This window comes from Triticum dicoccoides, chromosome 6A, assembly GCF_002162155.2.
Source record: "Triticum dicoccoides isolate Atlit2015 ecotype Zavitan chromosome 6A, WEW_v2.0, whole genome shotgun sequence".
Taxonomy (NCBI): domain Eukaryota; kingdom Viridiplantae; phylum Streptophyta; class Magnoliopsida; order Poales; family Poaceae; genus Triticum; species Triticum dicoccoides.
This window is the reverse complement of record NC_041390.1, coordinates 22,849,896-22,867,122: the sequence shown is the minus strand read 5'-3', so window position 1 is coordinate 22,867,122 and position 17,227 is coordinate 22,849,896. Positions and strand designations below refer to the sequence as shown.

The 17,227-nt window shown below is 49.6% G+C and overlaps 1 protein-coding gene and 2 non-coding genes across 3 annotated transcripts; all 3 read left to right on the top strand.

Annotated features, from left to right (window-relative positions):
* Nucleotides 1-5,365: 5,365 nt before the first annotated feature.
* On the top strand, nucleotides 5,366-9,216 carry LOC119319558 (luminal-binding protein 2). Its single transcript, XM_037594021.1, has 8 exons — nucleotides 5,366-5,535; nucleotides 6,224-6,491; nucleotides 6,577-6,791; nucleotides 6,877-7,119; nucleotides 7,466-7,945; nucleotides 8,034-8,188; nucleotides 8,283-8,365; nucleotides 8,466-9,216. The coding sequence occupies exons 1-8, from the start codon at nucleotides 5,487-5,489 to the stop codon at nucleotides 8,968-8,970; spliced, it is 1,998 nt and encodes a 665-aa protein (XP_037449918.1). The 5' UTR covers nucleotides 5,366-5,486; the 3' UTR covers nucleotides 8,971-9,216.
* A 2,073-nt stretch (nucleotides 9,217-11,289) lies between these two features.
* On the top strand, nucleotides 11,290-11,518 carry LOC119319876. Its single transcript, XR_005154696.1, has one exon. It is a non-coding gene; the product is annotated as a small nucleolar RNA U3 (small nucleolar RNA).
* A 3,779-nt stretch (nucleotides 11,519-15,297) lies between these two features.
* On the top strand, nucleotides 15,298-15,519 carry LOC119319875. The gene has a single exon (XR_005154695.1). It is a non-coding gene; the product is annotated as a small nucleolar RNA U3 (small nucleolar RNA).
* Nucleotides 15,520-17,227: the final 1,708 nt, after the last annotated feature.

Below are 17,227 nucleotides of genomic sequence, written 5' to 3'. Positions count from 1 at the left end.
CTGGACCACTGACCTTGTGCATTGATGAAACTGCTGAGTGGGCCCATCGAGACTCCTGTTCTGCCGCGCTCAAGCTGGGCATCGTGACAAGTCCATTCGCGTGATCATTGCGGTTCTTTGTGTCTTTAATAAACATATCCAATTTAAGAATAGAAACTGCCACGCCTCAAATTAGTAACGCTCGCTAACTTCTTAGCGTGACGACAACTGGACCACTGGCCTTGCGAATCGATGAAACTGCCAAGTGGGCCCAACGAGCCCCATGTTCTCTCGCACTGGTGCTGGCCATCGCGACAAGTACATTCACGTGATCATCACGCTTCTTGGTGTCTTTAATAAACATATCCAATTTACGAATCAAAACCACCACACATCAAATTAGTAACGCTCACTAAATTCTTCGTGTGACGACAGCTGGACCACTGACCTTGTGCATTGATGAAACTACCGAGTGGGCCCATCAACCCCCCTGTTCTATCACGCTCAAGCTGGGCGTCGCGACAAGTCCATTCACGTGATCATTGTGGTTCCTTGTGCCTTTAATAAACATATCCAATTTAAGAATAGAAACCACCACGCCTCAAATTAGTAATGCTCGCCAACTTCTTGGCGTGACGACAACTGGACCACTGACCTTGCGAGTCGACGAAACTACCAAGTGGGCCCAACGAGCCCCATGTTCTCTCGCACTGGTGCTGGCCATCGCGGCAAGTACATTCACGTGATCATCACGCTTCTTGGTGTCTTTAATAAACATATCCAATTTACGAATCAAAACCACCACACATCAAATTAGTAACGCTCGCTAAATTCTTCGCGTGGCGACAGCTGGACCACTGACCTCGTGCATTGATGAAACTACCGAGTGGGCCCATCGACCCCCCCTGTTCTATCACGCGCAAGCTGGGCGTCGCGACAAGTCCATTCACGTGATCATTGTGGTTCCTTGTGTCTTTAATAAACATATCCAATTTAAGAATAGAAACCGCCACGCCTCAAATTAGTAACGCTCGCTAAGTTCTTAGCATGACGACAACTGGACCACTGGCCTTGCGAATCAACGGAACTGCCGAGTGGGCCCAACGAGCCCCATGTTCTCTTGCACTGGTGCTGGCCGTCGCGACAAGTACATTCACTTGATCATCACGCTTCTTGGTGTCTTTAATAAACTTATTCAATTTAAGAATCAAAACCGTCACACTTCAAATTAGTAACGCTAGCTAAATTCTTGGCATGACGACAGCTGGACCATTGACCTTGCGCATCCGCAAAACTGTCGAGTGGGCCCATTGAGTCCCCTGTTCTGTCGCGTTTGAGCTGGGCGTCGCGACAAGTCCATTCACGTGATCATTGCAGTTCTTTGTGTCTTTAATAAACATATCCAATTTAAGAATAGAAACCGCCACGCCTCAAATTAGTAACGCTCACTAACTTCTTCGCGTGACGACAACTGGACCACTGACCTTGCGAATCGACGAAATTGTCGAGTGGGCCCAACGGGCCCCATGTTCTCGCACACTGGTGTTGGCCATCGCGACAAGTACATTCAAGTGATCATCATGCTTCTTGGTGTCTTTAAAAAAACATATCCAATTTAAGAATCAAAACCGTCACACTTCAAATTAGTAACGCTAGCTAAATTCTTGGCGTGACGACAGCTGGACCACTGACCTTGTGCATTGATGAAACTGCCGAGTGGGCCCATCGAGCCCCCTGTTCTGCCGCGCTCGAGCTGGGCATCACGACATGTCCATTCACGTGATCATTGCGGTTCTTTGTGTCTTTAATAAACATATCCAATTTAAGAATAGAAACCGCCACGCCTAAAATTAGTAACGCTCGCTAACTTCTTGGCGTGACGACAACTGGACCACTGCCCTTGTGAATCGATGAAACTGTCGAGTGGGCCCAACGAGCCCCATGTTCTCTCACACTGGTGTTGGCCGTCACGACAAGTACATTCAAGTGATCATCACGCTTCTTGGTGTCTTTGAAAAACATATCCAATTTAAGAATCAAAACCGTCACACTTCAAATTAGTGATGCTAGCTAAATTCTTCGCGTGACGACAGCTGGACCACTGACCTTGTGCATTGATGAAACTAGCGAGTGGGCCCATCGACCCCCCTGTTCTATCACGCTCAAGCTGGGCGTCGCGACAAGTCCATTCATGTGATCATTGCAGTTCCTTGTGTCTTTAATAAACATATCCAATTTAATAATAGAAACCGCCACGCCTCAAATTAGTAACGCTCGCCAACTTCTTAGCGTGACGACAACTGGACCACTGACCTTGCGGGTTGACGAAACTTCCAAGTGGGCCCAACGAGCCCCATGTTCTCTCGCACTGGTGCTGGCCATCGCGGCAAGTACATTCACGTGATCATCACGCTTCTTAGTGTCTTTAATAAACATATCCAATTTACGAATCAAAACCACCACACATCAAATTAGTAACGCTCGCTAAATTCTTCGCGTGACGACAGCTGGACCACTGACCTTGTGCATTGATGAAACTACCGAGTGGGCCCATCGACCCCCCCCTATTCTATCACGCTCAAGCTGGGCGTCGCGACAAGTCTATTCACGTGATCATTGCGATTCCTTGTGTCTTTAATAAACATATCCAATTTAAGAATAGAAACTGCCACGCCTCAAATTAGTAACGCTCGCCAACTTCTTGGCGTGACGACAACTGGACCACTGACCTTGCGAGTCAACGAAACTACCAAGTGGGCCCAACGAGCCCCATGTTCTCTTGCACTGGTGCTGGCCATCGTGGCAAGTACATTCACGTGATCATCACGCTTCTTGGTGTCTTTAATAAACATATCCAATTTACGAATCAAAACTACCACACATCAAATTAGTAACGCTCGCTAAATTCTTCGCGTGACGACAGCTGGACCACTAACCTTGTGCATTGATGAAACTACCGAGTGGGCCCATCGACCCCCCCCCCTATTCTATCACGCTCAAGCTGGGCGTCGCGACAAGTCCATTCATGTGATCATTGCGGTTCCTTGTGTCTTTAATAAACATATCCAATTTAAGAATAGAAACCGCCACGCCTCAAATTAGTAACGCTCGCCAACTTCTTGGCGTGACGACAACTGGACCACTGACCTTGCGAGTCGACGAAACTACCAAGTGGGCCCAACGAGCCCCATGTTCTCTCGCACTGGTGCTGGCCATCGTGGCAAGTACATTCACGTGATCATCACGCTTCTTGGTGTCTTTAATAAACATATCCAATTTACGAATCAAAACCACCACACATCAAATTAGTAACGCTCGCTAAATTCTTCGCGTGACGACAGCTGGACCACTGACCTTGTGCATTGATGAAACTACCGAGTGGGCCCATCGACCCCCCCTCCCCTATTCTATCACGCTCAAGCTGGGCATCGCGACAAGTCCATTCACGTGATCATTGCGGTTCCTTGTGTCTTTAATAAACATATCCAATTTAAGAATAGAAACCGCCACGCCTCAAATTAGTAACGCTCGCCAACGTCTTGGCGTGACGACAACTGGACCACTGACCTTGCGAGTCAACGAAACTACCAAGTGGGCCCAACGAGCCCCATGTTCTCTCGCACTGGTGCTGGCCATCGCGGCAAGTACATTCACGTGATCATCACGCTTCTTGGTGTCTTTAATAAACATATCCAATTTACGAATCAAAACCACCACACATCAAATTAGTAACGCTCGCTAAATTCTTCGTGTGACGACAGCTGGACCACTGACCTTGTGCATTGATGAAACTACCGAGTGGGCCCATCAACCCCCCCTATTCTATCACGCTCAAGCTGGGCGTCGCGACAAGTCCATTCACGTGATCATTGCGGTTCCTTGTGTCTTTAATAAACATATCCAATTTAAGAATAGAAACCGCCACGCCTCAAATTAGTAACGCTCGCCAACTTCTTGGCGTGACGACAACTGGACCACTGACCTTGCGAGTCAACGAAACTACCAAGTGGGCCCAACGAGCCCCATGTTCTCTCGCACTGGTGCTGGCCATCGCGGCAAGTACATTCACGTGATCATCACGCTTCTTGGTGTCTTTAATAAACATATCCAATTTACGAATCAAAACCACCACACATCAAATTAGTAACGCTCGCTAAATTCTTCGTGTGACGACAGCTGGACCACTGACCTTATGCATTGATGAAACTACCGAGTGGGCCCATCAACCCCCCCTATTCTATCACGCTCAAGCTGGGCGTCGCGACAAGTCCATTCACGTGATCATTGCGGTTCCTTGTGTCTTTAATAAACATATCCAATTTAAGAATAGAAACCGCCACGCCTCAAATTAGTAACGCTCGCCAACTTCTTGGCGTGACGACAACTGGACCACTGACCTTGCGAGTCAACGAAACTACCAAGTGGGCCCAACGAGCCCCATGTTCTCTCGCACTGGTGCTGGCCATCGCGGCAAGTACATTCACGTGATCATCACGCTTCTTGGTGTCTTTAATAAACATATCCAATTTACGAATCAAAACCATCACACATCAAATTAGTAACGCTCGCTAAATTCTTCGTGTGACAACAGCTGGACCATTGACCTTGCGCATTGATGAAACTACCGAGTGGGCCCATCGAGTCCCCTGTTCTGTCGCGTTCGAGTTGGGCGTCGCGACAAGTCCATTCACACGATCAGCATGCTAGTTGGTGTCTTTAAAAAAGGTATCCAATTTAAGAATCAAAACCGTAACGCCTCAAATCGGTAACGCTCGCTAACTTCTTGGCGTTACGACAACTGGACCACTGACCTCGCGCATCGGCGAAAACTGCCTTGTGGGCCCACCAGGCCCCGTGCTCACTCGCGCTCGAGCCGGACGTCGCGACAAGTCCATTCACGCAATCGTCGCGCTGTATTCTTAAATTTCATTCAGTTCAATATAATCCAAAGTGCCACGGCTCAAATCGGAAAGATTCTTGTTGAAATCCCCAACGTACAAATTGGAAACCTGCATTCTGCTTCTGGAAAACACCAGACAGGTCGTTGCGTCCTTGCCAGAGAAAGCAACCCCGGGCGGACCCACCGGCCAGACGTCGACCGACCGGCACAGAACGAACGAGAACCATCCATCCATGCATCCACGCGACGCGAGCCAATCGGGCCGCTCCGCGTCGAGGGGGCGCACCGGGGCCGTCGGATGGGCGGCACGGACGGCCGCGGCGACCCCAGCACAGAGCCCGCCCCGATTGGCCCGGGCCGCCACGTGCCCGCACCCGATTCGCCCAGCTTGGCCCCGTGACGTTCCGGCCAGCGCGACTGGGGATCTGGCCACCTCCGGCCCCGCCGTATATAAATCTCACACACACGGCGCAGTCTCCTTAAAACTCAAACCCACTTCCGCAAACGGGATCGAGACAAGGCCGAGAGGAGGAGGAAGAAGGCTCCGGGAAGCTCGAGAAGAGGCGAGGAGGAGAGGAGAGGGATCGCGTTGCGCGTCGTCGTGGCGATGGATCGGGTCCGCGGCTCCGCGCTGCTGCTCGGCGTCCTGCTCGCAGGTATGCGCGGTCCCGGTCTCGATCCCGATCTCTTGCCGTTGCTCTGTTTCGTTTCGTTCCGCCAGATCTGCGTGTTCGGTTCCCGGAGCTCGATCCGGGGCGGTCGGGGGTGACGGTGATCCCGCCGCTGCCGGGCCGCCGGATCGAGCTGGTTATTTTGATTCGCTGTGCCGCTTCGCTGGGATCGTTGCTTGCGGGCCGTGGGCTGCGTGATCTAGATTTCGATGCCTGCTCTAGGGACGCTTTGATCCGTGGTTTAGTTGCTCGTAGGGTGGAGAGGGCTTAGGTTTAGTGCTGCACTGCCGCTGATTTGAATTGTTCAATCGTTCTGTTGCATTAATTGCTCCCGCGATCTGTCCTTAAAATTGGTAGGATGCTGCTGCAGGTTCGCAATTCCGCTTCTCGCTTACGCAAGAGTTTAGGACAGTTTGATCAAGAGTTGCAAGGGCTTTGCATGATTTCATTATCATTATAGTAGTACTAGTGCACTGAAAAAGTAGCGCCTTAGGGTAAATGTTTCGGTTACAGGGGAGATAATAACAATTGGCAATGGTGCCCGAATTGAATCTCACTGAAATCAGCTGAACTAGTGTGGTATTTTGAATTCTGCTGCTGTCTGTTAATGCCATTGAGATTGGGTTAAATAATTGAGAATGTTGCTTACCACCTACTGCTGCTGTGTGTGCAGGATCACTGTTTGCACTTTGTGCTGCAAAGGAGGAGGCCAAGAAGCTCGGTACCGTGATCGGTATCGATCTCGGTACCACCTACTCATGTGTTGGTGTGTACAAGAACGGTCATGTCGAGATTATCGCCAATGACCAGGGTAACCGTATCACGCCCTCATGGGTTGGGTTCACCGATGGGGAGAGGCTCATCGGTGAGGCTGCCAAGAATCAGGCGGCTGTCAACCCTGAGAGGACCGTCTTTGACGTCAAGCGTCTCATTGGGAGAAAGTAATACCGCTTTCCTGTTCTTCCGCTTAAGCACCCTTGTGTTGTGTTGATTTGTGGTGCCTGACCTTTTAACATTTTCTTCCAGGTTTGAGGACAAGGAGGTGCAGAGGGACATGAAACTTGTCCCCTACAAGATTGTGAACAAGGAGGGGAAGCCGTACATTCAGGTCAAGATCAAGGATGGAGAGACCAAGGTCTTCAGCCCTGAGGAGATCAGTGCTATGATTCTTGGAAAGATGAAGGAGACTGCTGAGGCATACCTTGGCAAGAAGATCAATGACGCCGTCGTCACTGTTCCTGGTTAGTAATGGTGCAATTCAGTTGCTTACTTGAACTGTTGATTCTATGAATGTCATTGCTCACTTCTATTTGTTCCTGTTTTCAGCGTACTTCAATGATGCACAGAGACAGGCGACCAAGGATGCTGGAGTGATTGCTGGCCTCAATGTGGCTAGGATCATCAATGAGCCCACTGCTGCTGCTATTGCCTATGGTTTGGACAAGAGGGGTGGCGAGAAGAACATCCTGGTGTTTGACCTGGGTGGTGGTACTTTTGATGTCAGTATCTTGACCATTGACAATGGCGTCTTTGAGGTGTTGGCCACCAACGGTGACACCCATCTTGGAGGTATAACAATTTTTCTTTGTCATTTGCTGCTATACGTTTTATTACAATGCCATTGGGATTGACTGAGTACTGCATATAGACAATATGATGCTGCTATATAGGCGTTTAATAAAGACATGATTATCCCTAAATATTTCAATATAGAACAAATAATTTGATGGCACATCTTGCATTTGATATTCATTGGTCACACAACACTCTTGAGTAATCTTTCAGTTGACTATGTACTGCTTTACTTGACAAAGGAGCTCAAATGATGTGATCATGATTAATTTGTCGTATCTCATTAGCTGTGTGTTGTGCATTTTATTGGCCCATATATAACTTAGCTGTATATTCTCTCCAGGTGAGGACTTTGACCACAGAATCATGGATTACTTCATCAAGTTGATCAAGAAGAAGCACGGCAAGGACATCAGCAAGGACAACCGTGCTCTTGGAAAGCTGAGGAGGGAAGCTGAGCGTGCCAAGAGAGCCCTCAGCAACCAGCACCAGGTCCGTGTTGAGATCGAGTCCCTCTTTGACGGGACTGATTTCTCGGAGCCACTGACCCGTGCCAGGTTCGAGGAGCTGAACAACGACCTGTTCCGCAAGACCATGGGACCCGTGAAGAAGGCCATGGATGATGCTGGCCTCGAGAAGACCCAGATCCACGAGATTGTTCTTGTTGGTGGCAGCACCAGGATTCCCAAGGTCCAGCAGCTCCTCAGGGACTACTTTGACGGCAAGGAGCCAAACAAGGGTGTGAACCCTGATGAGGCTGTTGCCTTCGGAGCTGCAGTGCAGGGAAGCATCTTGAGCGGCGAGGGCGGTGATGAGACCAAGGGTAGGATGAATCTTTTTACAACCCTCTAATCTTTACCTGCTGGTGTGAAGCATCCTACTTACACTACTGTTATCTGATCTTGATGCAGATATCCTCCTCCTCGATGTGGCGCCCCTCACCCTCGGAATTGAGACTGTTGGAGGAGTCATGACCAAGCTGATCCCCAGGAACACAGTTATCCCCACCAAGAAGTCGCAGGTTTTCACCACCTACCAGGACCAGCAGACCACCGTCTCTATCCAGGTAACAAACAATGAGCAGTCTGCTTCCCTTTCTGAACTTATCAGTGTCAGCTTGCTGGAGCTTGACTCTTACATATATCTGCTACTGTGTTCAGGTCTTTGAGGGTGAGCGCAGCATGACCAAGGACTGCCGTCTTCTCGGCAAGTTCGACCTTTCTGGCATTCCCCCAGCTCCAAGGTTTGTATCTATCAAATTCAGAGACAATGCGAATATAAACATCCGGTGCAATACATGGCAGGTTGACTGATTGTGTGTTGTCTGCAACTCAACTTTTCAGGGGCACTCCTCAGATTGAAGTCACCTTCGAGGTTGACGCCAACGGTATCCTGAACGTGAAGGCTGAGGACAAGGGCACGGGCAAGTCTGAGAAGATCACCATCACCAACGAGAAGGGCCGTCTGAGCCAGGAGGAGATCGACCGGATGGTCAAGGAGGCGGAGGAGTTCGCCGAGGAGGACAAGAAGGTGAAGGAGCGCATCGATGCCCGGAACCAGCTTGAGACCTACGTCTACAACATGAAGAACACCGTCGGTGACAAGGACAAGCTGGCTGACAAGCTGGAGAGCGAGGAGAAGGAGAAGGTGGAGGAGGCCCTCAAGGAGGCGCTGGAGTGGCTGGACGAGAACCAGACGGCCGAGAAGGAGGACTACGAGGAGAAGCTCAAGGAGGTGGAGGCCGTGTGCAACCCCATCGTGTCGGCGGTGTACCAGAGGTCCGGCGGAGCTCCGGGCGGCGAGGGCGCCGACGGCGGCGTCGATGACGAGGACCATGACGAGCTGTAGATGGTTTGGAAGGGAACCAATTTTTGTAATGGGTTAGTAGGGGCGAGGAGACATGGATAATTGGTGCTCTACTTACTTTGTGTTGTGGTCGGGGGTGGTCGGGTTTGTTCGCGGAGACTGCTGTTATTAGTCTGTTGGCCGAGTTGTAGAGAACTCTCTTTGCTGCTGCTGTTACTTCCTTCTGATGTTTTTTCGTTTTGTTATTATATAGCCGGATGAAGAAAAGATGATGCAGTTTTATCTATACCTCCTGTGTGGCCTCTTTCAGTCGTACTCGCTTCTGTTGCAGTTTCTGGTTGCTGCTGCATCCTATTTTTTGATCTTTCAGTATTTTTCAAAAATGGAATTGATCGAGTAAAAATGAAGTTCCGTAGAAAGGAATTGATCGAGTAATGATAAAGTTGTGTAGAAGAAAAACAGTAAATAATGGAGATTTCATAATGGAGATAAAAAACAAGTGGCTGGAGTTTCTTCAAAGCTTGTGTTGGATTTGGTTGGAAGTTGCAGCGAGTAGTCTTCCCACTGGTTAAACGAGCTTTCACGAAGAAAATAAAGTTGATCAAAGCCATGCCGCATTTTTCAGATAGAAAGGAACAGAGAACGAGAGGAAGCGCGGCGCTGCTGCATGCCGCTGCGATTAGTCCCATCTCGCTAGTTTAGGCGCCGCTAAACCAGTTTATAAGGACCTTACTTGAACAGGATCTGTTCTAAGGAGGCAAGAGCGTGATTAACGGCCTGGGTTCATCTGATTGGTGCATCCAACGGCTGTAGAGGATCGTTCCTGAGTATGTACAGAGTTCCAAATAGGTTTACATGAGGGATCGGCAATTCAGAAAGAGACTTTCCATATAGGTTTGCTTGCATATATATGAGGCTGGCAATTCAGAAAGAGAGCTCTATGGAAAGCTAAGTCCAGCTCAACTTTCAATAATTTCCAACATTTTTAAAGCAATCCTTTGATGTCCTATTAACTCCATAAAAATATTATCAATTGCTCGCTTAAGAGTTTGAAACACTATCCAAAAGAGCATGTCCTGGATTAATGCCAGGGCACAACGAAAATTAGGAGGAATTTGCAAACTGCTAACTGAATCAGAGGTGAAGCCTTGCTTCGACTGTATTCACCCAGTCACTTAGCAGTGGGCAGTGGCCGGTAAAAAAAATGATGCTTCCTCTGACAGCGAGATTTCCTTCTTCATTTAAAAGCAGGGTTTCATGACCGCCGGAGTACATAATTTGATATACCTGCGAGGTAGAAGAGTATCAAGTTGAACGAAATTCCAGTTCATATGTCCAGAGATCTTGCTCTGTCATTAGTGCAGAATCAGTATATAAAAAATCAGTACAAAATTATCCATGCATTCTGCACCCATTTGTACCACACGAAAATCACCTGTTCCGATTGTCTGTCTGTACCATCTTTTCGCTCTCATGTAGAGTATTCTATTTTTCAGGTTAAACAAGAATCACAATCTGCAGAAGAAGAATAGAGCCCCTTGCCGATAGATCGACGCCAGTTGTATCAGTGGTGTTTGGGAGCCACAATTGAACACAGACGCACAAACTTGCTTTGTGTTCACCAGGCAAGGCCCTGACGACGTGCTGCTCTCGATCAGGCTGTCGGCGTTCGTTGTTGCCTGATGAACTGATCCTGTTTTTCAGAGACGTGATGAGAAATCAATACCTATTAATCATTGCTGATGCTCCTGTTTCTTGGTACTGCCCCTGCCCATCTTGGCTTCATTTCATCCCGTTGAAACCATGTTCCAAAGTGGGCTTCATTTCATCCACGTAGGGGACGACGTGAGCGTTGCCGAATGAAAGTTGCCGAAAGTAGTTTTCCCGCTGTGCTACATTTGAAACAGCTGGGTCAGCAAAGGATGTACTAGTAAGTGCAACAAATGTAAGTACTTTAACAAACTAGTGTATGTCTGCCTGTCATGTTTCAGAGTTACAACACGCCCGTTTTTCTCTCAGTTTTGTTCTTGTATTTTTGTTTTCCTCTTCTCTCTAACTTGGCATAAATATGTCTGCTACTTTTGTGATGGCCGACTGTAATTTCATTTCGCATAAAAGCTAAAGAAAACAAAAAGGGTATGCATTAAAAGTAGTTCAAAATCTGCACAGCTAAACGTTTCTCTGATGGGCTGGGCTTTGGTCATTCGCGTGCCCAGCTACATGGGCCAAGGACCCTTCTTCGATGCTCTGCTCTCTGCTCGAGGAAGCGCAGCACAGCATGCCTGCTTTCTGATTAGTCCCACCTCGCCAGTTTAAGGGACGCTGGAGTGGTTTATAAGGCGAGGCGCTGCTGTTTGTTGCACAACCTTACTTGAACAGGATCTGTTCTATAGGCTCGTACCGCTGCATCCTTTTACCAATAAGGAGGCAAGCACTCAAGTTTGGTTGATGCATTCTCACCTCTGGGCCAGAGCGTGATTAACGGCCTGGATTCACCTGATGGGTGCAATCTGACGGCCGTAGAGGATCGTCCCTGCCCACACTTGTGTATGTGCAGAGTGGCCATCTGATGGGTGCAATCTGACAGACTCCACAGCTCTTTTTTTTTCTCCCGCTCTTTTTGGCTGTAGAGCTAGGATCTGGCGATTAGATTCAGTTGTTTTCTGCAGTAGAAACTGTAATACTGATGCACATTTGCTTGCGCAGTTCGGTCTGAAGGCGTCTGTGCCTCTCACCGTTTGGGCAGATGTTGCCCCTGACTGTGTTGCTGGTGTGGTGACTAGCGAGATTGCTAGGAGCCAAAGTCTTAGTGGAACAGATCTTATTCCTTTCCAAAAGAAAAGTAGTGTTTGAAGACCACACATGACACCGTGGTAAGATGGCAGAAAGAAGTTCTTCCTTTGCAGCATGGTGCTTTTTATTCAGTCTGTCTCTCAGTTGGTAGCAGCCAGATAAAGAAGGTTGACTGGAACTCTGCACCTTTGATTCTGAGAAGGAACTCTGCTCATTGCCTTTGAGAAAACAGTAGGTGGTTTGCCTACTGCAAGTATGCTCAGTAAGGAAAATGCTGTGGAATTCAGAACAGGACTTTCTTTTGCTTGTGGAAGACTGAGTTCAGCTTTTCATTCAACACTTTCATGCATCCGTTACCAGAAGCTTCAGGAGGCAAGAGTGCTAATTGCTTGCTTAAGAATGCCAGGGCCTAATTAGGACAATTGTGCTTCAAATATGGAGACTGATTTCAGCAGGCCAAGTGACAGTCTCCCAGGCCAAAACCATTGAGCATATATCATTTCATCGTATACAAAAATTCTACATAAACTGAAAACAAGCCACGTAGATGCGCCAAACAATTTAATGCATAGATCCAAGGAAACTCATCCATGCACTGGTCATGAGTTCGAACCAGTTATATTACATCAGTTTGAAGCAGGGATTTTATCCATATAACGATAAAAGACAAGCCAGACCATAAGGACAACCCAAGAGACCATCCATCAAGCAGCTGCGGAAGCCTTTCTTGTGGCGTCACTCTTCTTTCCTTTGCTCCTGAGAGCCTCCTCCACAATCGCCTTGCCAGATCCAGGGCTCACCCTCTCCAAACGTTTGAGCAAGCTGTGAAGCTCTATTTCGAAGAGAATCTCATTGAACTTGTCACGCACAGAAGCCTGCCCAATGATCACATGCGAGTGGGTGATTGCAACATCGGAACCTCCACGCTCAACAGAGGCGAGCGACTGGTTGGGCTCCGAAGGATCAGGCGCCAACGCACCAACCGCCTCAACATCATCAGTCACGGGTACCACTGGCACGATGGACTCAGGCGTCTCCAGTTGGTCACATGAAAGAGCCTCAGAGTTAGGTGCCAACGCACCTATCTCATCAACCTCGCCACTCAAAGACACCACATGCACAATGGCCATAGATGAGGCATTGACAGAACCAACCAAGTCTCCACAACCCGGAATGGCGGGCGACTGATAGGACTCTGACGGTGGTAGTGAAGGTGGCATGGCCACCACCAAGGACTCCAATGCGCTCAACTCCATCGGTAACACCATAGATGATTCCCCACAAAGCTCCTGCAACTCAGGCATAATCTGCAGAACTGGAGCTACGACCTCCGTGATAACCGCATTCCCACGAACAAGCGGCGTCACATGCAGAGCACGAGGAGAAAAATATCCAAAGCAACATTCAGCATCCTCATCAATGGAGCCAACCTGGAGCTCAGGCAGCAAAGGCACAACCGATACAACCTCAAACTTGGCTAGAGCGTCGCGAAGCTCAGTGCGGAGCAGCTCAACCTCCTGAAGGAGCTCCGTGCGCAGCAGGGCAAGCTGCGACTCCAAAGCAGACACCAAAGAGGTGCAGACATTGGAATCCTTGCAACACCCAGATTGAGACCTTGGCGGCACCGACACACACAACGACGAGTGGCTCACAACCTCAACCCAACTCCTGGCCAGCGAAGGACAAGGCTGGACGGGCGGGGAGCGGCTCCGCTGACGAGGAGCACATGTGACCGGAGAGCCACCGCGAGCGACCGGAGAGCGGTCGCGAGCAACCGGAGAGCGAGCACGACAGAACCTCTCCCGATGACCAGGGCGACGACAGCGAATGCATCTGAATGGATCACGGCATGCACTGACTTGGTGGCCACGCTCGAGGCAACGAAAGCACCTTCCTCGAGCCCAACGCTTGAAGGCGAGGCTACGCTCGAGACCTTCCCTCGACGGCTCGGGGGGAGCTCGTCGGCTGGAACGTCGCCCCCGACCCACATGCACCCAGCCCGCCCCGGCTACAATAGCGGCGGTGGCAGTAGAGAGGCCGTTGCATGCCGACACTAAAGATGGACCAAGCAGAGGAGAGCCCAACTTCTCTGGAGCCTCTGCCAGAGCATTGGGAGCTCCCTGCACTCCTGTTGCCACATCTGTCACAAGTGCCGACACGACAGGCAGCAACAGCGTTTGAGGAGCCAGCCCCCCATCCACCTGGGCAGGGGCACGCAGCTGCCCGTAGGAGGGGCGCAGCAGAGCTTCTGTTTCCAGGTCCGTCTGAACAGGGGCTGACGATGAGGGCGGCAGCAGCAAGCCGGCGGAGGCGCCCGCAGAGGGAAACGCGGCCAGGGCAGCAAGGGTGGCGGCCGGTGGTGCCGGAGTGGCCGCCGTCGGTGCCACAGCAGCAGTCGGGGTTGACGGCGCGGCGCTGGTAGGAGCAGCGTCAGCACAGGCCGGGGACGGAAGACACCCAAGCCCTGCATCCAGCAGGCCAGGGGCACGATCTGGAGTAGTATGCGCGACGTCTAGGGCGGACAACGCGGCGACGCCGGCCGGACGGGGGCTCAGCAGGGAGCGCAAGCTGGAATGCACCGTCGGAGATGCTGCCACATCCGGCCTCGGCGGGAGTCCGGCGCGGGACAGACGGCCACCAGCTGCCGGGGCGGCCCTGCGGGCGGCAAGTGCAGCCGCGGCCAGCGCGGCAGCAGCAGCCGAGGCGGCCGACGGAGCCGGAGACGACGACGCGGACGCGAGGGCCATGGGCAGCTCAGCGAGAGCCTGGAGGGGTGAAGGAGTGCATCTGAGAGAGGAGGCGAAGAGCATCCCGGATCTGGTCACGCCGGCCCTGAGGAGGTGAACAAAATTCGGTGTCTGGTTCATGCATTCTGACCTCTGGGCCAGGATTCACCTGATGGGTGTCATCTGGCTTCACTATTTTTGTTTTGCATTTGCAGCTCCAATTTTTGGCAACATAACTTCACGGTTCTTGTTCGAAAACATGCTCAGATGCAAAGTGGCCTTTTGAACTTCTTCTTTACCCACATAATGCCTCCTTGAACACACCCAATTAAAGCTTCGTTACATTCAGCAGGCCAAGTGACAGCCTCCCAGGCCAAAACCAAATAGCATAGGGCAGTGCTACTCAGTCGGTAGATTTTTCTTCTGTCTGTGACGTTCCGTTGTCGCCGCCTTCTTCTTCTCTCCAATCTGGCACTATGTCTGTTACTTTGGTAATGGCCGACTGTAATTTAATTTTGTATAAAAGGTAAAGGTAACAAAAACCAGGTGTCATAAAAAAAAGTTACAGTAAGCATTGTTCGAAATTGTGCATTAAAAGTACGGACTCTGCAGCATTTGCCAGATATTTAAACTAGATCGAAATCTTCACAGGCTCACAGCTGAATGTTTCTCTGATGGATGGGCCGGGCTTTGCTCATTCTCGTGCCAAACTACATGGGCCACGGACCCTTCTTTCAAGCTCTGCCTGAGGAGGCGCTGCTGCATGTGCCTGCTCTACTTAATTAGTCCCACCTCGCTAGTTTAGACGACGACGGAGTGATTTATAAGGCGTGGCACAGCTGAAGGAAGCACGACCTTACTTGAACAGGATCTGTTCTATAGGCTCGTTCCGCTGCATCCTTTACCAATAAGGAGGCAAGCACTTCAGTTTGGTTGATGCATTCCTAACCTCTAAGCCAGAGCGTGATTAACGGCCTGGGTTTATCCTGATGGGATCAATCCAACGGCTGTAGAGGAGTTCCTGAATTGGCTCATGCCTCTCCAGGGTGGCCTAGTGGTTGTCTGACAGACTCCACAAATCTTTTTTACTTTCTTTTCTTTTCAGCTGGCGATTAGATTCAGTTATTGATCCACATGTACATAGTAATACAGAATAGATTCAGTTAGTATTCAGGTACCCAATGCAGCATCAAGTTCAGGGTGCAAATCTATGGATTAATCATCTGAATTAGCTAACTTTTAGGCATCTATGAAAGGCCGGGCTGCACGCTGCACTAATCCTTTGAAAATGTGGTCACTCATGTCTTGGTAACCCAGATGCTCCAGCAGTGATGATGTTCATAAAAGAAGATTAGCTTCAGAGTTTGAAATACTATCAAAAAAATCAAATCCCAGATTAATGCCAGGGCATAACTAGGAGGTCTTTGCAAACTGACAACTGAAACAGAGGTGATACTTTGCTTCAACTGACCCCTGATGTCTCAGACTTCATTTTCTGCAGTAGAAACTGTAATACTGCTGCACATTTGCTTCCGCAGCTCGGTCTGAAGGCGTTTGAGCAGATGTTGCCCCTGACTGTGTTGCTGGTGTGGTGACTAGCGAGATTGCTAGGAGCCAAAGTCTGAGTGGAATCGATCTTATTCCTTTCCAAAATAAAAAATAAATAAAAAAAAAAGGTTGGATGGAACTCTGCACCTTCCATTTTGAGAAGGAACTCTGCCCATTGCCTTTGAGAAAACAGCAGGCGGTTTGCCTACTGCAAAGTGTGCTCACTAAGGAAAACGCTCCCTTGTTGATCCGGCTATGGAATTCAGGACAAGACTTTATTTTATTTATTTTTGACCTGGAACACCTTGCATTCCAATTACCGGAGACCAGCCAAATCGGCGGTCACAGCACACAGTACATCACCAGGGAAGGTCCCCTGCCAGATTAGCTGGTTTTCAGAGGCAACTCGCGACCCAAAAGAGGCCAGCACATGCGCTGGTCGGTTACAGACTCGGGGACAATACAAGATTTTATACTCAATGAAGCCCGTTTGGAGCAAGAATTTATTTTGCTTGTGTAAGAGTGGGTTCAGCTTTTCTTTCAACATTTTCATGCATCTGTACCAGAAGCTCCAGGATGCAAGGGTCAGCGTTGCTCTCTCAAAAAAAGGCTTGTTGATGGCTAATTGCTTGCTTAAGAATGCCAGGGCCTAATTAGGACAAATGCGCTTCAAATATCATGTCATCGTATACCCTACCTAGAAAAATATTGTACATAAACTGAAAACAAGCCACGTAGATGCACCAAACAATTAAATGCCTGGATCCAAGGAAACTCATCCATGCATTGGTCATATGTTCGAACCAATTATATTACACCGGTTTGAAGCAGGGATTTAATCCATACAATGACAGAAAAACGACCTTGGCCTCCCATTGTCCGTCCACCGGCTCAGGAAAATCGATCTTCAACACTTAGTGGACAAAGCCAAAGGGAAGTTGGTACCTTGGCAGGGCCGGTTCATCACGGCGGCTGGGCGAGCCGAGTTGGTTCATCACGGTGTCAGGAATCTGACCTTGGGCAACGCCTGTGACTTTAGTCCCACCTCGGATATGGGAGGAGGCTAGGACCTCCTTATAAGGGAGAGTGCCACACTCCCTTCAGGTCGGTCTTTTGGGATGTAATCGGCTCTCCGCTTGTAGTGGAGTGTCTGATGCACACCGGAAACGTCCGAACATATGTCAATGGACCGGGTGCTGGGCCTGGGTTGCTAACAAGTGGTATCAGAGTTG